Genomic DNA, 21,691 nt, shown 5'->3' on the forward strand with positions numbered 1-21,691 from the left:
TATCTTACTTTATGATATTAAGATTTTATCCATTTTGATAGAGTAATCTGATAATTATTAGTAACGTTCTATAGCGACGTTATCAGTAATGTTCCAATAAAATGTTAGTAATGTTCCATTAGCAACTACGTTACTAAAATTTTTCAATCCAACGTATCTAATCTTATCCCGATATTTTTCCACGAAAAACCTGCCATTTCATCTCTCTTAGAATATTCCACTGATTCTACGAGTGCTTTCTCTCTCTCTCTCTACGTGTCTAATAATAATTTCATTGCTAATTTCCGCATCGTTTAAGGAGATTGTTCGAATCCCAGGCGGACGTTGAAGGAGCTGGACCGGAATATCCGGCGAATTAGAGGAGTCGAGCTGGCCGTGCCACACCGAGGATTTCATTTTAATTAATGCATCGTGCCGTCGTTGTCAAACTTTTTGACGTGCCATCGTGAAAGCTGCACCGCGTTTAAGATATTATTTCCAACGCAGTTTATCCCGGCTACAGAATAAATCCTGCAGGCGACGCGACGCTTCTCTCGACATGTCACGTGTAAGGCGCTGTTTAAGCTATCGCGTGTGCAAACGGCCCGGAAGGCACCAACCAAGGACAGAATCGTATATAGCTTCTTTTGTGTTCATCCATCTTAGAAAAACCTGCAAACAATATCGAGTGCCGTTCCGAGACAGATTAGAAGATTCTGTGGGAAGTAATTCGCGGATTGTTGCGGAAAAACGGACGATTATATTGAAAATTGTTGACAGATTTTTTGATAATTCGATCGTAATTCCTCATAGTTGCGTCTAAATGTAACTAATGTTCCTTGATCGACGATGGCCATTTCGGTTCAACCATCGTACGATTCGATCCTCTCGACTTCCGACCGCGAGTGCACCTAAAGAGACACTACTCGTCGTTCGATCGAGCACGCGAGAAAATTTACACCGAGCAATGTTTGTTACTGATGCACGAACTGAGAATTTCAGAAAGACCACTACTCCTTCTTTCTTCTGTGCCACGAAGAAACGCGTCGAGCGTAAAAATAACTGGGTGTAATCCTTTCGTGGCCCGATCGAGCACCGTTTTAGAAATAAAATACACAACGTTTTATTCGTAGCTTTTTACGATCTTAAAAGCTAACGACTTTTTGTTTTTTAAATTTTCCATTGGCGTTGCGCGGCGCGGCGTCCAAAGACGTCTCGAGGACGTCTGTATTTTTGAGGCAGTACACGCGATCGCGATCGATCCGTTCTGTTTGCTCGTTCCAGACGAGAATCCATCGTGTCTCGTGAATTACGCCGTGTTACTATAATTTGCAGGCGCACGTGACGCACTTGTCATCACCGAAGCGATGATTGTTGTAATATTGTTACAGCGGCGAGTTAACACGGTGTTCAAACACGGCACGTCTGCTGTGATGAGTGTTCAATTTGCTGAATTAATTATTATCGGTAGTGCGGGGGCTTATGTGTATGACCAAGAGGTGTTTGCAAGGTGAACTCGCGTTTCTTTTCTTTGTTACGCATCGTGTCGCATCTTTGGTTCGACTTCTCCTGTAAGTCGATTTGAAAGGTTTGCAATGGATTTGCGTTATTATCGAGGGAATTTACATAAAAGGATAAACTTATATTATTCTGTGTCGTAAAATGTGTTAACCCCTGAAAACTATTGTTAGAAAGGAATTTCACCTTAATACAATTTCATTTTTATTTTAGAAATCGATAGAGTCAAATAAATGCAATTCGATATTAAATGCGAGGTAGAAAAGACGGTTGCTAATAACATTGCTACGACATCATTACTGAAAGATGATGTCAAAAGAAAACTCGCACAACGCAAAACGTTACCAAAAACAATGTAGCAATGTCCAAGAGTTAAATTTGACTTCGTAAACCTTGAAACATTGGAAACGAACGATTCTAATCTGTAAAACGACTTTAACATAGGAACGACGCCAATTTCTACGCAAATTACCTTTAATACGTTCCAAGTGACCACGACGGAAACGTTTGAAACTGCAAGCAACGTAACGTCACGCGGAAAATCGAAAAGTCACGGGAAATTCGGGGATGCGAGAAGGTGATGGAATATCGAGTTGGAAAAGGAAGAAACGAAACGCATATATAGCAGCTCGATGGATCGTCGAATGGGGGAAAGAGGGGTGCACGGTGGTGGTGAGGGTAGTAGAAACAGAGAAGGGAAGAGAGAGCGCGCGCGCGAGTGAAAGAGGAAAAGCAGGCAGGAGATACGGGGCGAAAGCAGTGAGGGTAGTTCGGCCGGCCGGCCAGTCGTGCTGTGGCGGCAACCACGACGCGTAGTCGCTTCACGTTTACCCGTCATGTTGCCAAACAACCCCCTCGAGAACCCTTTTAACACCTCGATTACCGATTCGCGGAACGGATGAGATAAGAGGGGAACGAAAGATCGGGTTCAGACCGGGTTGATCGAATCTAGGGCATGACCACGATGTGTACGGATCGTTCGAATCTCGGATGCACCCTTCTGGACCAGTATCCTGACCTCCACGCCTAATATCAGCTGGTATAATTCGTCGTCGAGCGGTCGAGTTAGTGGGATCGTCCTGGTTTCGTTTGTTCGAGACACGTCACCGCGTGCTTTAAGATAAAGTAAGGAATTCGTGCTTGATTTCTCGAGATTTGTGATCTTCCTGTCGGGGGTAAGCAAAAGCACACCCGCAGGAGGGATTTCCGAATCGTTGGTGGTGAATCGAGTCTCTGCTACACGTGCAAGGGGTGGTTCGCGAATCGATCTCGGGGGTACAAGTGGTTCTGCTACTGGAAGTAGGGAACGTGTTCTCGCGTGAACAGATCAGCAGTAGCTGGTAGTTAATCACCGAACAGTTTCCCTCCGCCTGGTCGAGGAAAAGCCCTGGATATCTGAGGATCATCCGAAAGGTGGTAAGTAGCAAGGGATCCAAGCGTCGGAAGAAAAAAGGCTTACAAGGTCCGTCAAGGACAAGATATTCGATCGTTGCCACTTTTCTCGCGGCTGCATGTCGCACCGAGGCCGATCCTTGCCACCCGCCTCGGATAACCTTGGTCTACCTAAATCTCTAAGTTAGACATAAACCATCGGACACGCGCGATTAACGGGAACCTTTAGCTTTCTCTCTCCTTCTCCTTATCTCTCTTTCTGTCGCGCTGTTCTTTCATTTCCAAGGTATTAGGCGTGACTTTGTTCGACACGACTCGTAAGAAAACGGGGGATACCTAAGGATCCACGAAGAATCGCGAGGCTGATCGATCGACGATCGTGTCTTTGATTTTTCGATATAGATCGGTAATCGCTTCGGAGGCAATTCGAATAGGAAGAAGCAACGCTTGACCGTGCCGATCGAGCGAGACGGCCATTGATCGAGGGATCGTCGAAGATTCTACCCCTTCCGGCTGATTTCCTTGGCATCTGAATTTGGCTACGATGTAGGGGTGGTAAACACGTCGTGCTCCTCTCACTGGGAAGGAATTATCGATTCGATACGCATCATATTTGCACGCGGCGGCGGTCCGGGGCTAATTATTTCCGAACAGAGAGGGAAACCGACGCGGCAGCGGTGGCGAACGTCGCGTCGGGCGTCGTTGTCGACTGCGTGTCGCCAGCGCTTTTTCCGCGCCGCGGAATGAATGAAATAGAGAGATCGTTATTTAGGTCAGCCGGCAATTTTCGTACCCGAGGCTTTTAAGCGTCCATCTATGGTAAAGAGTTTTCAGACGGGGCACGATAACGCTAACCCGCACTAAAAAAATCCCGTGAACAACCGCTATGGATTTCCTCTTCCTTTTTTCTTCTCTTTTCTTTTTCTTCTCTCTTTCGCTCGTTACACGTCTGACCGTTCCATGCTGGAATTCTACGAGACTCACCCCTCGGGTCGTAAGTTTAAACTTCTTCCTTTCGCCTGCGCTCGGCACAGAGATCCTTTGAGGGTAGGCGTAAGCGGTGATTGCTCCTCGAATCGAGCCACCGGAGTCGATTCTCTGAAGCTTTTTCCTAGACTGAAACGGAAAAGAGGGGTCCGGCAAGAAGATTCATGTTATTGGTCGGATAGATAATCTTTCTACCTTTCCACTTCGGGTTGTGTTATGTATATTCTCAATGGAATTAACTCGAGAATTGTCGAGCCGGTCAAAACGATCAGCCTGGAATTCATTGGTGAGAATTTCGTAGATCTATCACCATACACCACGTATCGCCTACTTTTTCCAACCGCCACTTCGGGAAATTCACAACAATTTCGATAATATCACAATAACGAGTCAGTATTAGTATTTATATCGAAAAATAGGGATATCTCAGTGTATCACTCTTGCAGTACTATATTTGTTCATAATTCCTCTAACATTATATTAGGCAACTGCATCTTAATTAACAAACGTATTATACGACATCTGAATAAGATTTGTCTGAATTTTGCCTACAAGAATTTCCGATTTTACTATTTCTGTAACCTGTTGTATTGCGAAATGTTATTTTCTTAAAATTCGTCAGTTTTGTCATTCTACACGATGGAAGAATACAATTTTATTAGCGTAACAATTGCGTTAAATGTTTCTAAATAATCTTGATCTTTCCATGCTAGAAAATGATCAGAAAACATAAATAACAAAGAGTTATCTCTCAAGCCTCGTTTAGATAAGCTATGTTATCTAAATTCAAGCAACTTAACGTCACTTAACTGGTATGAATCAGTTATTTACTTAATTTGAAATATCTTTTCAAGTGCAGTTAAGGTGTGTCCAAACAATTTCTCCACTTCAAAGAAACAATAACTGTTGCATAACATAATGCGAGCTTTTCTTTCATGTACCATCTTCTCGAATACCATTTTAAATACCCATCCCCATAGCCAAATTTCGAAAATTGCACGATTTCTAGATGAATCGAGACACGAATGTTAGGTTTAGAGAATTCGACAGCCCGAAATCATTTCATCGGAACGTGTGCCGTCAAAATCAAGTGAAAACTAACTTTGATAGTCGTTGCCACCTACAATCATCGGTTAGTCGTGAAAAGAGCATTCGATGTGGTGATTACGTATACTTGGCGTTTAAACTAGCATCGGATGGCAAACGATCGTAAGTACCCCTCGACGATGAAACGCGGGCTTTTCGTTACAGTCTTTCATCGAATGTCGTGCTGATCGATCAGCCTTCTAATGAGCTCTTACCAAGGATAATAAGAAAAATTTACTGGGATTCGCCGATACGAATAATAACAACAACAATGATAATAATAATCGTAATAATGAAAGAAAAAGGAAGAAAAGAATGGAACTGTATGACGAGTTTCGAGATCGAGAGGCAGGCAAGAAGAGACAAAGAAGAAGAGACAGTAAGAAAGACAGAGACCTTGTCCCGATGACGCAGAGACCAACTGATAAAATAGTAACAAGGCCGGCAATAAAGAGGATACTGGCGAAGAAAGGGAATCGTTTTCAGGAAGGCGAACAGGATGCTGTGATCGAGAAGGGGGAAAGAAGGAAGCTAAGAGGAACATCGAGAAGAGTGGAAAGTTTCCGGAACCGAAGGGAGATAAAGGGATAGGTCCTAGTGGTGGAGGGACAATTGGGAAGAGAAAAGTAATCTCGGCGCCCACAAAAGGGGGTGAAATAAGTATCCGCAGGCAGTAACGTCGGTAGAGAGATAGATAGATAGATAGATAGATAGATAGATACATAGAGAGAGAGAGCGAGAGGGGGAGGAAGGAAAGGAAGAGGAGGGTGATATTGATTTGTTTTTATTGCTCGCAGACACGCGATAACCGTGGGGAAATGTGTGTCAGAAGGCGACGAGTGAACAAAATTTCTCGAGGGCGACCCTGAAAACGGAGGTATCGCTCGCTAGGAACTGGAGGTTGGTGAACGGAGAAACAATCCCGACGTTCCTACGAATGGCGAAACGGTGGAGAAACGGAGCTAGAGATACAGAGAGCTGGTAGACGAGCAGCACGTCGCTCGAGACGATTATTACGAAAGATAAGGTCGCCACAAGTCGAAGACTCGATTGCACAAATAATGAGAGCGAAGCTGAGGGGCGGTATAGCGGTGCTATTGATTCGCTATCGTAAGGCAAACAGACCACAAACGCGACGAGGAGATCCGTCTCCTCGTGGATACAGCCTTTCCAGTTTCGTCCGCTAAACACCGTTACCACATTCGATGCTGGATTAACGACGTTCTAGCAATTGCTCGGATTCTAGACCACGTTACAGGCAACCATCGCAATTCATGCACTGACTATCTTGGTACGTTCTGTAGCTCGATTATCACGGCATCGTCGCTGGGCTTTAATATCGCGTTCGAGAAACGACGTTTCGCTCCCTCCTTTTTTTAACCGATGCCTGGGAAAGCTTGGCACCATCTCATCGGGGTTTCGAGATTGAAATAACCGCGGCGAATCTTAACCGCGTTATACGGAATCCAGCCAACGGATTCGATATCGATTCGCGAGTTACAGAGCGATTGGGGAATTGGATCGGCTAATCCGGAAACTTTGCTCCATCTAGCGTCGATCGAAAGTCTTTGGTCCGCTTTACGATAGAATCCCGTTGCTGTAGCGTCGCGAAAGCCTTCCAATTAGAAGTCGGTGCGATCATAGTTCTACCGTTTCCAGATCAGTTTCCCCACGCGCTTGTTATATCCGATCTGAACAGGCCACTATTCCTTCTCGTCGACGACTCGATCCACCAGGGATTAAGAAAACGCGAAATTAGTGGTGGAATCCATTTGCATTCTCTTCCGAGTCCGCTCGGTGAAATCATCTCCCGGCACACGTGTCCAACTTCTTCGTGTTCCAAAAATACGTGCACCAGAAGGCGTAGCGACATCCCTCAAGTCGAAAGAGCACCATCAAGCGGTAAAACGCTCGAATTAAACGGGATAACGAAATCCAAATACCACGAACGTACAGATAGGCGATGGGAGATAGGGCGACCAAAAGGGCGAAAGATCGACTGTAATGAAGGAGACAGCGAGTGGAAACAAAGAAGAGGGTGGTCGTTCCGGTAACGGGTGGCCGTCCAATGGATGAGCGACGTCGAATCGCGTGGATGACAACGCGATTCATAAACGCGCGCGTGCGAAAAGCCGAGGTTAAACGTTGGCGAAACATACTGGCGACGCGACATCGTAAACGGGGGTGAGTCTCTAAATGAACAGCAGCGGCGCCTTCGTCGACGAGTGGAAGGAACGAAAAGTCGAGGAGTAGCAGAGAGCTTCGGGTACTTCAAAGAAAAAAGGGGTGAGGGACAGAGGAAGACGAATGTGAAACAGAACGAGAAAAAGGAAGCGGAATGGATAGAAAGAGAGGGTAAGAGTAGAGGCAGGTGGGGAGGGAGCGACAAGGAACGTGGCATGAATTAGAACTCATTTGGTAAAGTGTTGCGCGTGTAGCGAGTTTTGAAGAGGACGTTGTCGGGGGTGGTTCAACGTCGGTGGCCTAGAGAAGGAGGAGGTTGCTGTATTAAAAGCGGGGAGGATTGCCGAGTGCAGAGAGCGAGGGTGGCGGAACTAAAAGCGAAAACGAGGATGAGGAGAAATAGTGAGTGTGATATGAGAAAAAGAGGAGGGTTGGGGTGGAGCTGAGAGGGGGATAGAGCGAGAGAAACAGACGACAGGGGGAAGAGGGAAGAGAGAAGAGAGAAAAAGGTGAAGGTGCTGGACCGTATCGCGGAAACTCGAATCTTCCTGGCAAGTTGAAGGTACAAAAGAGGGAGAGGCAGAGTGAATCAGACGTAGCGACCGGGCAATACAGGAGAAGTAGAAAAAAAGGTAGAGAAGAAATCAGAGGAAGAAAGAGGAACGGAGAAAAAGAGAGGTGTGGCGTGGAAAGGTTGGCGAAGAAACAGAGGAACAGCACTTTACCGGTTCTCGCTTCGCGCTCAAAGAAAACGGGTCGACTTTTCGAGCTTGTACGACTACCGAGTAAGTAATACCCTTTAATCAACGACTGGGAGAGGAAGACCGGAAAGTTTATATTTGGAATCGCCTACCGTGGATCTGCACAGGGTGCGCGAAAAGTACGGCCGTCGAACTTGAGGGCTGGCTGCTTTACGAAGAAAATGATGTTTTTCGACCGGAGAAACATGCAGTGAAACTCCATTTATCTGAATTCCATTTATTGGAACGAAATATCAGATACTGCCCGGTTAAACTAATTCCTGCTCATTGACTCCACTTATCTGAATGCAGAGTTCCACTATATAACAGAATTTTTATTATACAAACTTTATTTATTTCAACAAAATTTTAATTAGCGTCCGATTAAATAAACTCCAATTGATCGAAATCCACTTATCCAAAAGTGAACTCTTTCGAAAAATTGCAATCATGGGGAATCAGTGAAACTTCTATTATATGAATTCCAATTATACGAACTGTTTGAATCCCCTGACTATCTGAATCCCTCGATGGATTCAGATAAATGGAATTCTGCCGTAAATCGAACGTGTACATACGATTTCGAGCGGTCGAGTCGACACGAACTGCCATTTAACCCACTCTAGGCCGATCTCTAACTAAAAGACAATCTTCAGAAACCGACATATCGATGTTCTTATGGTCTTGTTTACGTATTATTCACTTTTCACTCTATCTTACAGTCATTAACCACTTTTCAATCTCACACAATTTTTAATTTCTCTGCTACACTTTTTCTGCGCGATCTTATACCTCCAACTGTTTTTATAACTGACTGATAACGATTATCGATAAAGAATTCCCTCAGATGACGCACATGGTGCGTCACTAGTTTCGAAGCTGTTAACGATCTAGTGGTTCAATAATCGCTAACCGAGCTCGAGCCAGACTTTATATGCAACAGACACCTGTCTGATGTTTATCGAGCAACGACTTGAAACCGTTCTGCTTTACGCACACCAATTATTCACGGTACGTGAGCGAATTAGCTAATTTCTGGCGGCGAACGAGACGGGCTGTTCATTTAGTTTCTCGAGCAACAGATTTCTTTTACTTCTTCCGTTCGTTCGAATTAATTCATATTCTTTCTAACATATCGGAAGAAAACAGACAAACAATTTAACGATGTTTTAATAGAGTACGATCTCACAGAGATTTCAAACGTTAGGTATTGTATATTATTACACGTAACTAGGACAGTTTTGTCAGTGATTCTAATAGAGCTTGTTAGTTATTTGGTGCAGGCATTATAATTTCAGACGGTCTATCCAGGTCTACAGGATACAGAACCGGGAACAAGCCTCAAGAATATCAAATCACGGAAAACCCGATTTACTTTATGCAATATACAGATTCTCCGACGCTGAGAGGTAAAACCAGCGAGTCTAAGGAATATTTAATTCTGCGCATTTCAGCCATGAAAGCGGCTGCTAATCCTCAAACGATCTTTCGTCAGGAGCTCCATTGAAAATTCGATGCTGGCTATTTCGCACGCCCTGCGCTTCGAATAGAAAATGCTACTTCCGTAGACGTTCTTCCGTCGATGCTCTACAGGGGTTAAACATAAAAGTTGTAAAATAAAGCGACGATGACGAGGCGGCAATCGTCCCTCTTATTAATTGTAACATTTTGTTGAATTTTGAAAAATTATATTGAAATCTTTGTTACGTTATTACGACAACTGATAGTAGGTGATCGAAGATCTGTCTTAAACTAACGGAAACACATGAATTTTATTAAACGAATGGAGCAGTCGATGTAAGCAAGTAAAACGAAAGTACCTATGATTTTCGAAAGTATTTGAACACTGATAGAAATTTTTTATGAATATAGGCATCATACCTGTTATATGTGTTACGCATTAGCAGTTTAATATCATACAACTATTGCATGATTATATCATTATTTACCGAAAATATATCTACATGTAATAAAAAATCAGTATGTAGCACGAATACAAGTTTTAATGATAGTAACAGTTTCGAATCTTGTTTCATTTTTACGACATCCGATAAAGACGACATGTATCAAGAATCGTTGATATTTCAACGAGGGACAGATCAGAGACACGCGTCTTGATCTCTGGAAAATTTGACCGACAAGCACGAGATTGTACAAAAGGGGATGTTTTTCCGTAAAAACGTTAAGAGAACTTTTCTAGAAGTACTTTTTTAAAAGCTGGAGCGACGCTGAACCGAGAAAAAGCAATACGGTTGCGATAGCGTAGGAAATGCGAAATTATTTGTTCTTTCCCCCTTTCTCACTCGGTGAAATCGTTGCAATTGTGTTGTAGAGGGGCGTAAACGCCAGAATCGCCGGAAACAATGCTTTGCGAGACAACAATGCTTTCGCTTGCTCCCAACTATCTTTTGAAGGAAACTAATTCGACCAAGGAACAACGGAGAATAGTTAAAAAGGACAGACAGGATGATGCTACGCGATTATTGTAACGAGCAGGGGTTCTCTCTTTTCAACTTACTAAGAGATTCCTCATTTAGAGAGAAGTAAAACTATTCTTCGACTCTGCAGGTCTGGATACCTCAAAATTCATGAGCAGTTCAACCTTGAAGCGCTTCTATAGGGATTATTATAATACGTTATGTATAGTTGTCTTGATATTTACCTCGTGTTTGAATTAATAATCACCTCGTTTCGAGTGGTTAAATAGCATACTCACAAAATTGGAAATAAACAGGTTTAGCATGAAATTTATCGCGTTTACCAAGTGTACTATTACACTTATTATTATTATCTACCATTCTGAAACATCCGGAAGAATATCGAAGTGACAAATCCAATATTTCACCGTTCAATCCTTTCGATCAAACAAATACAAAATTCCATCGCGAGCCTTTTATCTTAATTGATTTTATAAATCGTCTGCATTAAGTTATCGATCTTTTCTAATTAACACTTCCGTCTAAGATTGTAATACCCATATCTAATCGTGTGATATCCAGAGATTTGAACTAATATTTTCTGGATGTTAAATTACTCAGTGTCCAATGTGACATGAAAATTCGTTACTCCTCGCTTCGATCGAACCAATTTGAAATTCCATCATAATCCACGATTTTTTCGTCTGGTTTCGCAAAACTTGTTGAACTCTGCCCCTTGTAGTTGCCGAGTATCTGTTCGCCACGATGCGACGCGACACGATGCGACGCGATGTTCTATCGCATATATCGAGCCTGTGTATCCGGTTTTCGGACTAATAATTTTGCGGGTAACTTCCGGCCCGTGATTGCCCAGGAAACTACTAATGCGCGCACGTCCTACATACATACATATGTGAACATAAATGTATACACAGACGATAGCGGATCGAACGTTTCCGTAGTCGGCCTCGAAGATACACGCGAGCAATCGAGATTGCTTTTCGCGAGAAATCTTTTTCCCCACCTCTCTATCTGCGTCTCTCTTGCACAGCTCGGGAAAGAACATCTGGCGACCTATCTTTTCGTGATACAGGCAACGAAGGAAATTGTTCGGAAATTCGTGGAAGGAAACTAAGAAAATAATGGACGTCGAATCGGAGGGTGAACTTGTACTTAACCCATTAAGGACCAAGTACACGAATGATACGTAAAAGTTGTGTAAACGTAACATTATTGGAAAACGTAAGTGAAGTAATTTATATATTGCTTCGTTAAACCACAGTACGTGTACGATAATTTAAATGATTACAATGATCTAAATAATATATAATATACAAATATATAAAATATACTCCGAATATAATTTGAGAGGACGTTAAAAAACAGAACTTGATAACCTGAATTGTGTAGGAAAAAGTTACATTGTAGAATGAACGCAACACTGATCCTTAATAGGTTGAGGTTAAATACACGTTTCTTGTATCTACTCTGCTATAATGTGTTCGAGAAAGCGGAGCACATCGTTGGTTTTGTAAACACGGAAGATTCACTCGCAATTACAAGTACTGGATACGCATATTTTTATTTCGTTCTTTTTTTTCAATTCTTAAATTTTAGTCTTTCTAACTTAAAAAACGAAAGGTGGAACATGGAACAGTTATTTCGAGCTATTTCGACAAATTTTTCACACGGTATCGCTCTAATCTATCCCGTGTCCCGACGAATCGCCTGAATCTCGGCACACCCCGAGATTTCTCCTACCCAAAATCGCGCTGTCTCGATCTGTTCGAAATTAGTTGGAAATTTAACCAAGGGATTCTACGCGAAAATACAGCTATTCTATGGTTCGCATACATCGGTCCGAATTACACTGGATCCTTTCTCAACGCATGTCAAAGTAATCTTTTGGCCATAAAGAACTTTGAAGTCACTATGTATCGCGACCGATTTACCAACATTTTAAAAAAAAAATTCAAGTGGATACCGTACCATGTTAAATCAGACGCAATGCGTCGTGCGCAATGAACGCGCTGAAAACACGCAAATTTCTCTGTTAGAGTACAACTTTGTTCATAGTTCGTCCAAACGAAAGGTTTTATCATTTATACCGTTTTTCTTCGTTTGTCCCAATCACTTCACGGATCTCTACAAGAATGTAAACCGTACCGTTTTCCTTCTCTAAATAAAATTTGCGGCGAATTTTCGTCGAAGATTTCGTTATTAAGGAAGAAAGGGTTTTCGAGCTTTTGGAGAAGGGAGGGGGAAAGAAAATCGATGTATCCAAATTGAAAGGGCGGGATAGGCGCGAATATCGGAGGCAGCTGGAATCGTGAAAGCTTCGGGTAAATATCCCGAGTGGTTGCGAACTGCACCTACGCTTGGTCGATACTCTAAACGGGGAAAACGGGAAGATACTCCCTTTTTATTTAAAGCCAGCGAGACAGACGCAAACAGGAAAAAAGGGAGGTGGATGTATGGGTAGAGAATGAGGTGTATAGGTGGTGGAGGTTCCGTGCGAGGAGAAAGTACATCGAGCGAATCGGGATACGAAAACACGCGTGTGAATATTCAACCTCCGGAATATTCAACGGAGAGAAAAGAAAAAAGAGGAGAGAGGATGAGGATTGAGGAAGTCCAGCCTCCCTTTCGACCGAGACACACACAGTTTGAAATTTCCAGCCAGTCTCCATGTGGAAGGGCCAAAGGTGGTCGGTGGAAAATGGTTGCTTCCTCTTTCGTTCGAGATACACTGAAACGGGGTGGAGCAGATGATTTTGTACGAAAGAGAACGATTTTGAAAATTGTGATAAAATGTCGTGTTGAAAGTATGGGTTCTATAATTTGTTATAAATGAAAATTTATCTGTTTATCACATCACTGGTAACGAGTTAAATAGCCTATTCTCAAACCTAGATTACTTAAAAATTGTCCATAACTGAATTTGGCGAATTACAACGCAAATGGCTCGGTTGGATTGAAATATCCTATTAACGTAAATAACCTTACTACGATGATTGAAAGTTCCATTGCTACAAAAGAAAAACGAGAAGAAGATGTCTCTCGCACGAAGGTACAGAGAATCTTTCCCTGAAAGATTAATAAGAGTTTACCATTCACGTAAGATAAAGGATGAGAGATAAATGGTCCGTTCTTCTAGCTCTCCTTGGGTTCTTCATAGATAAGAATGTCGCTCAGGTGGTTTAGAGTCTAGAGGGATCGTGTGTGTTAGTCGTACCCGTGACAGAAGTGGGCCGTGCGCGAGCGGTTAACAAAGAGCGTCGGTGGCTCGAAGAAATGGAGGATGGCACTTGCCGGAGAACTGGAAGCCTGTTTGCATAAAACTCCCATTTACTTCGTGAATTCCAGTGCCCGCGCATTCGCGACGTGACAAATTTTCGATATGCACGCTTCTATTTGGACGTCCATCTCGTGGCTAGAAGTACAGCCCCGCTTCTCTCTGAACCCTGAAAATGCGCGGCTGCTGCGCCGCTACGCGGTGGCCGTTTCTCTCAAAACGACCCGAAAGCATCCAGATAAAGCGTTTCGTCGCTGCTTTCGATTCGTTATTTTCTTTTTTCTTCTTTCCTTTTCTCCTTTTTATTTTTGTTATTCGATCGATGAAACGCAAAGTTCGTTGAGCGTTGATTTTTCAAGGTATTAAATGGGATAGGGCGGCAGGGAATTCTTTTGGTTCTGAATGTTTCGAGCGATAAAGAAAATTGAAGCTTGTTATTTTGACAGATTTGGAAGGTCCAGTGTTAAGTATACTGGCAGAGTTCGAACTGGAAGTAGTATCACTTCTAAAATCGAAGAATAAAAACTGGATCGAGGTTACTTCGCGCGAACTGAAGTCTTCTACATACAATGTATTCGTCTGGAAAGTCGGCGCCACATGGCTTAGAGTGCAAGCGCTTATGATGCTTGTTCACCGTCGGTAGACCATCCAGCGACCTCGATGAAACTTGTACTTGAACTCTTCGATCTTACGCTTCCCTTATAACTTCTCACTATTTTCCTGGGCTATACTACCAAAACATACACTATAACTACGAACAAGTTACATATACAATACGTTACTAACACTATTCTACACGATAAACGTTATCGATATTCCAACTACTGGATTATGTAATTATCGAAATGTTGAAAAAATGCCTTATTATTACGGTAGTATTATACATTTAATCCTGATCTGTGGATGGGTGGCCCAAAATTTCTAGGAGGTCGATTGATTTTCATTCCTTTAAATTAGTCACAAATAAATAAACATTCCTCGACAAACAACTGTAATATTAGTCAAACTTCTGTGAAAATCTTACTTGGAGAACAAGATGGTGAGCCAGGAGGAAGACAATACTAGCGAAAAAGTGGTAATTGGTAAACCGTACGATTCGAACAAGACGAAGTGCGGGCAGCTGGGTCAGTGAGGTAAGGAGTAAAAAAAAGTGGTGGGAGGGCTTTCGAATTTAAAGCCGGGAGCACGGTCACGCTTGTTAGAGTTCCGTGAAATTAAGTCCGCTTAACGAGTACGTAGCCGGGGAAATTTAACGAGCCCGAGCCATGCAATGTCGACCCGGAGAATTTTCGCAGCCACTGCGATGGCTGCGAGCGACGCGCTCGCTGAGTCTCTTGCTACCCCTCTGTTTCCCGGTAAAAAAGTAAAAGTGAAATCGTCCTAAATAGCAGTCGGCTTGGTTGCGTTGGTCGTCAAGTTAAATCGGTCGAAACGGGACGCGAAAAGTGAGCGTGGGAGATGGAAAGCCGGCGGATCTGCGGTGATAAAAAAGAAGAAAAAGAAAGACGACGAAAAAACAGGAAGGAAAAAGTAGGAAAAAGGAAAGAGTGTCAGTCGTTGACACGTTCTTTCGCGATCACACGACTGGAACAAAGTTTAAGATAGTAAGGTTGGTAAATCTGTTTTGGAATTTTCCATCGGAGATAGAAGTTCGACGCGATCCTATCTTTCTTGGCTCTGGCTCGACTTATTAATACTTTTATCGTCTCCCTGTCGCGATCAGAATTCACTGGAAGATTAAGAGAGGATTCGAGAATAAAGGAGCTCGAGATTTCTTCGAAAGTTGCCTTGCAAAAGTCCTTCGTCTTCCTTCGTCGACTTCGCTTCGGCGACGTTCAGTTGTACGTGGGAAACTTGCCTTCGAAAACTTCGAATGCATCTGGTTTCTCCTCGAAATGAACAGAAAAATCAGTATGTGAACTTGTAACATTCGTGTCTTCCAAGGTCGTTTGTTCCTTTCCTCTAGCACCTCTTCTCGATGGGGGTACCATGTACTACGTAACGTTTCAATTAGTTCGTCCAGATCTGAATTCGAAACTTCCGGATATAAGCCGTCTTTTCACTTTCTGCTTTTTAAGAATTTACGTATATGATTAATATCGCAAGATCTGTTAAATCTTTCTGTTTAAGAATCAAATCCACAATTATTTTCGTACTAGAACTACCAAGACAGTGAAAATTAATAATTCGTATTTCTTCACAAAAATTTTACAGTGTGCTTTTTTATAAAATAGGTATAGGTGGATAAAGACTTGCTTTTTTGCTACTTTGTATAAAAAATCACCTGTCTATTTATACAATACTTGCTTTCACTTTTATCTTTTTGACGATAATTTTATAAGTATTATAATCATCGATAGTTCTACTGTTAAAAGAAACAATAATTTTACTTGAAAAACAAGAGAAAAGTCGTATCTTACATCCGGAAGCTCTCATGGTTGTCGTTATACGTGTCCCCTAATGACCTAGGAAAGCAGGAAATGACTTGAACGACGAAGAATCGTCGAAATAGAGTCGTGATGCGTGTCGCGAAATTGATGAAGGAGCACTTTTCCGGGTCGTCTGATCGGAAAATAAAACACGTTCGGCTGATGACTTCGGACGATCGATAAACTATGTATGTAGGTACTCCGGTGATCCTCTCCGCTTTCCTCCAAATCCTGACGCACTAATATCGAAATTGCTTACGCGAACTTCAGGCTGAAGGCGAGGAGGATAAACGAAGATTTGAGCCGGGCTTTTTCGGGACGGTGGCTCAGGAACAAAAGGTTGAAGATGCTCGAGGAAACGATGGATGAAATCATAGCTAGGATTACTCTTGATGAAACCGTATTAACGAAGGAACATACGAAAGCGATCAGACAACTTTGGGTCCGTCTATTTCGCCACTACCAATCATTCCGTATCTAAGGATCGTCCAAGGACTGCCTTTAACGTGTAAATAGAAGATGTCCAAATGAAACCTGGTGACCACGGAAGGCCTAAAAGATCATCGACCTAAGATTTTTCTACAGTGCGCTTGAAGCACGGCGATCTAATCTCGTTAAGTTCCGAGCAACCGATAAATACATAGAATTTATAGAAACCTTGACCATCCCAATCGAGGAATCGACCTTAAAGAAATATCCAATTAATCGTAAATCGGACAGAGAACATTCGTCAACGTCATTCAGAAGAAGTTTCTCACGAGAACGCGGCATAAAATGCTTCGATCTTTGAGCAAACAGCAAGCTCCGCGCAACAAGTAGACAAAGTCCAAGCCGGCTAAAATGAGCCAGCCTTTCGTTCAGATGTTGATTCTGCTGCTATCACTGCACCAGCTATCGGTGTTGAGTCAATCGAAGGCGCACAGCGAGCGGGAAGCAGTGCTGATCCCTGGCGACATTGTTCTGGGAGGACTGTTTCCGGTGCACGAGAAGGGCGGCGCCTCTTGCGGGCCAAGCGTCTACAATCGAGGCGTGCAACGACTCGAGGCGATGCTGTTTGCCGTGGATCAGATCAACAAAGACAAGAAGATACTTCCAGGCATCACGCTGGGCGTACACATCCTTGACACCTGTGGCAGAGACACGTACGCGCTCAACCAGAGTCTGCATTTTGTTCGAGCGTCTCTGTCTAATTTGGACATCAGCGTGCTTGAGTGTGCGGACAAATCCGTGCCCAGGGTGAAGAAGACGGCCAGTGCTGGACCGATATTCGGCGTTATCGGAGGTTCCTATAGCTCCGTGTCGTTACAAGTGGCAAATTTGCTGAGGTTGTTTCACATTCCACAGATCTCGCCTGCTTCTACCGCTAAGGCGCTTAGCGATAAGACCAGGTAACTTTGAACTTCCTCTTTTGCAAATTCTGCTAATCGTACCAAGCAAAATTGTTTCATTCTTTCTATAAGATTTCCTTAGTCGAAAATTTAACCTTTACGTTGCATAATTAATTTTTCTTATGAACGAATTACTTTATAGTAGATACATTGTAACAATAATTTTTAGTAAAGCGTAGATCCTTTTCTATTTTCGATAAATTTATCTATTCGAGTTTGCATACTCGTAGTCCATCTGTCTAGGAATTCGAAATTTTAGAGTAATTTTACAGTTATAAAACATAAGATACATATACGGTATACATACGTATATCCTCCAAAAGAACACAACTTACATCTGCAAGGTTTCCTCAAGGGACGAACCTCAGGCTTATACCAAGACTATATATACTATATATGTACAATATATAATACTATATATCCATCGATATGCATATTTTATGATAATTGTTCCAGAAATAACGAAGAAAATCCACGTTTAATCTCTCCATTAGGTTCGACTATTTCGCGAGGACGGTGCCTCCGGACACATTCCAATCGATCGCGTTGGTGGACGTGGTGAAAAGTGCAAATTGGTCCTATGTCTCGACCGTCTACTCCGAGGGTAGCTATGGAGAATACGGGATCGAGGTGTTCACCAGGGAAGCGACAGAACGTAACGTGTGCATCGCGGTAGCGGCGAAAGTGCCTAGCGCCGCAGACGATCGTGTATTCGACGATATCATCCAGAGACTGAGTAAAAAACCGAATGCCAGAGCTGTAATTCTGTTTACCCGCGCAGAGGACGCTAGAGGAATCCTCGAAGCGGCCAGAAGATCCAACATGACAGCATCCAGTCAACCGTTTCAGTGGCTGGCTAGCGATGGCTGGGGTCGTCAAATCAAACTCGTAGAGGGCCTCGAAGAAGAAGCTGAAGGCGCTATCACGGTGGAGCTTCAGTCGGAGAACATTCCAGGCTTCGACGAGTACATGGCCTCCTTAACTCCGGACTCGAACCGTCGAAACCCTTGGTTCAGCGAGTACTGGGAAGAAGTGTTCGGTTGCGTTCTCAAAAAGAATATCAGGCTCGTAGGAAATCAAAATAGCACCATGTGCTCGTTGAAGCTTAGACTGACCTCGGAAACCGGATATGAGCAAGAGTCGAAGGTTCAATTCGTCGTGGATGCCGTATACGCTTTCGCGTTGGCACTGCACAACCTTCAGAGGGACGTGTGCACGAAAACCAGCGGTTTATGCGCCGCGATGGCGAACTACGACCGAGCCCTATTCTATAGAAACTACCTGCTGAACGTGTCCTTTACAGGTGAGTTTCGAATTACATACTCTCATGCACAAGAGTTACGGCGAACCCAAACGGCCTCCAAAGGCGGAATTCGATATTTTGCACGGCCTTCTGTCACTGCCTCGGGCTTTTCAATGCGCTAGAACATATTACTATATTTGAGAATCGTGCATGTATTATACATATATTACGCCTCCATCCCTCATCCTCTTTGGTTCAACGGTTCACCTCTGATTCCGTATTCCGGTATTCGCGTATTAAATTTTTCCCCTTGCAACAAGGCGAGCAATAAACGCGCGATTCGCGCCAGGCTTTATAACGCGAAACCGATAATATCGACGACCCCGGTGAACAATAAACGCGGTAGAACGAATATATTCACAGCGGCGTGGTTCTGCGAGCCGATATGAAATTTTTCCGACCTTGACGGTTCTTGGCAGCCTGCTTTGAGAACGATGGATAATTCGCGGATAATCGGAGCATTTTGCGCTTGATTGAGTTTTATCGGTTACTTTCCCGGGAAGATAGCGGCATTTGCTTGTGCGACAGCGAAGGTTTTATGGTTGCCACTATTCCGTCAATCTGATCACGATCTTTGGTTTCTCTATTACATGAACTGACATAAACATAACAAAAACAGTCTTGGATTTAATCCTTCGGATAACAATGACTGAATCATTTTACTCATATACATCGACGTTCATAAGTATCAGCATATCTGCTATTACCATACAAATAATTAATAATATGTAATAATTAATCTAGATTATCAAGGGAATTGTTAATCTATCAAAAATTTATTGCAACTGTTTGCAAAAGTTACAAAAGTGCGTTGGTCCGCATAGTTTTCAGATCTGAATCGCATAGTATTGTTGCGAACAGAGTGATAAAATGTATTAGCGCTCAAAGATTTAACGAAATCAGTGATCTATATATCTTACACTATTCTTGTATCAAATCATCCTCTAACCGCACGAAGGCTTGCAAGGATCGTGGAATGGACCAGACTGAATTATTCCAGGCATTTCTCCGGAGACCAATGCATTCCTAGATCGAATACGGAAAGACCGAACGCGCCGTGCCGTTCATTCTGGCCTCGTACCTCGATTCAGATTTCCTGACATGGGTATGGGCGAAACGAATTTTTGGCATGGCCGGTGAAAACGCGAACTAGAGAACGAAGGTTGCGGTGATTTTAGCTGCTTCGTACTTGGAATTGATACGAGCACCGCGATGCCTTGCTCAACGAGGCGGGTGAGGGACGTTTCAATTCCAGACAAAGTACGGATCGTGTCAAATTTTTATCCTAAGAGCACACTGTGATAAAGACAGAGGAATGAAAAAAATAGCGAAAACGAAAATAGAAAGGGAGTTGATAAGTCGTTCGGAGTCAACGAATATAAATGTATACATGGTCAAATAATTAACGTTAACTGTACATAGTGATACTGATAAATGTATTTATCGATAACTGTAAACATTTTCTGATGATTTATTATTTTTAAATTTAAACTTACATTCTAGAAGCAAATTCTATTAACACGCATGGATGCTCGTACGGCGAACTGCGATGATTTAAAACGCGCTTTTACAATACATAAAACTTTATTTTATTTCACTGTTATTATGTCGTCTGTTTCTGCTCCAAAATTCATCAGTAAAAGCCAGAATATTGTATTTATTTCAGTTATGATTAATTGCACTTTTGATTTAACGGACTGTCACTCTAAAGTTAAAAACAGGGACGAAGATTAGAACAGACGAATCACATCGTGATTTCGTAATTTTTCGCTAGTGTGCGGCCGTGACGCTTGGGTGACAGGCGTACGAGGAAAGCGGCAGACAAGTACAGAGACAGAACAGAGAGGGTTTGATAATACGGAAATGAGGAGAAGAGAGAAAAAGACAGACTGGAAAAAAGGTGGAGGGAGGTAGTATCACAAGGGGATCGTGCTGTATCGATCCTAAATGTGCAGTCCAAGGCCATTGTTTTTTCCCCGTTTATCAAACCAATGCGTGACGAAGGTTTATGTTAAAGATGCATCGGTCTCAAAGAACAAAGTAGGTAATGCGGCAGCTCTCGCGTCTCGACATCCCTTTTTGCGATCTCCCTCGTGTTCAACCCCGTTTCTGCTATAGATTTATGTTCTCCGACCTTTTTTCTATCTTTTTTATTTTCCTCTTTTTTCTCTCGTACGATCGGGCGCGGTGATCGTTCGCGATGAAGTACACGTGCATCACGGTGAGTTCGAACGATATCTCGAGTCAAATCTGTTGGTGGTGCGGCCGGGGCCAACGTTATCGATTCGTTCGGTGGACGTGTGCACGTCGAGGGCGATTTCTACGAAATGACCAGGAAATAATGGCCCGGTTTCGGTGACTTTGCACGTTTTAGATCGATCCGCGCGCGGCGAGCTCTCTCGCCACGGGCGACCGGATGAATCGGAGATTACAACCCGTACCACAAAATGGATCGGAAGAAATTGTATTTTTGTCTCTTGTATTTTCTCTTCTTTCCTTTTTTTCTATTTCTTTTTTTTTTTTTTTTTAATGTGCATGTAAATGAATCTATTACATGTTTTAGAGACTCTCTAACGAGACCGTGAATGCTCGTTCATTTTTAGAGTCAACGATGGGATGCCATAGCGTGTCGATTTTACGATTCGATGCGTATCAGTCGTGACTTTGTTGTACGTGCATGGCTGATTTTTAATTGCGTGGCAGTAATTGAGTCAGGAATATAGACTGGTCACCAAGGAGAAATATTATTCCAGTTGTTAGGTGGCAAAGCTGTATACGGTTGAGTTATGGGCCGAAGAAACAAACGTGTGGTACGTGGAGCACACGCCATAGTCTGACCTAATCTGATACACGCTGATATTACAATTTGCCTCGTGCAGCTAATGAAGGAATGCATTAGGCGTTTCCGCGGCTGATTACCGTTTGCTACCTCTGCTCTATGTAATAAAATTGCGAATTGACTGCTTTGAGCGT

General features: G+C 42.9%; 1 protein-coding gene across 14 annotated transcripts in view; it reads left to right on the forward strand.

Annotated features, from left to right (window-relative positions):
- Window positions 1–1,623: 1,623 nt before the first annotated feature.
- The window catches only part of mGluR (metabotropic Glutamate Receptor), a 34,483-nt gene continuing 14,415 nt past the window's right edge, over window positions 1,624–21,691 (forward strand). Inside the window, exons 1-6 of one of the 14 annotated variants that reach the window (XM_069109255.1) lie at window positions 1,651–2,913; window positions 5,128–6,045; window positions 6,622–7,931; window positions 16,068–16,215; window positions 16,298–17,415; window positions 17,910–18,718. In XM_069109255.1, the coding sequence (XP_068965356.1) occupies window positions 16,868–17,415; window positions 17,910–18,718 (1,357 nt within the window). In that variant the 5' untranslated portion in view covers window positions 1,651–2,913; window positions 5,128–6,045; window positions 6,622–7,931; window positions 16,068–16,215; window positions 16,298–16,867. The other 13 variants (XM_069109256.1, XM_069109252.1, XM_069109262.1 and 10 more) reach the window with 13 other exon arrangements.

Source organism: Bombus flavifrons, chromosome 3 (assembly GCF_040668555.2).
Source record: "Bombus flavifrons isolate JBK064 chromosome 3, iyBomFlav1_principal, whole genome shotgun sequence".
Lineage (NCBI taxonomy): Eukaryota > Metazoa > Arthropoda > Insecta > Hymenoptera > Apidae > Bombus > Bombus flavifrons.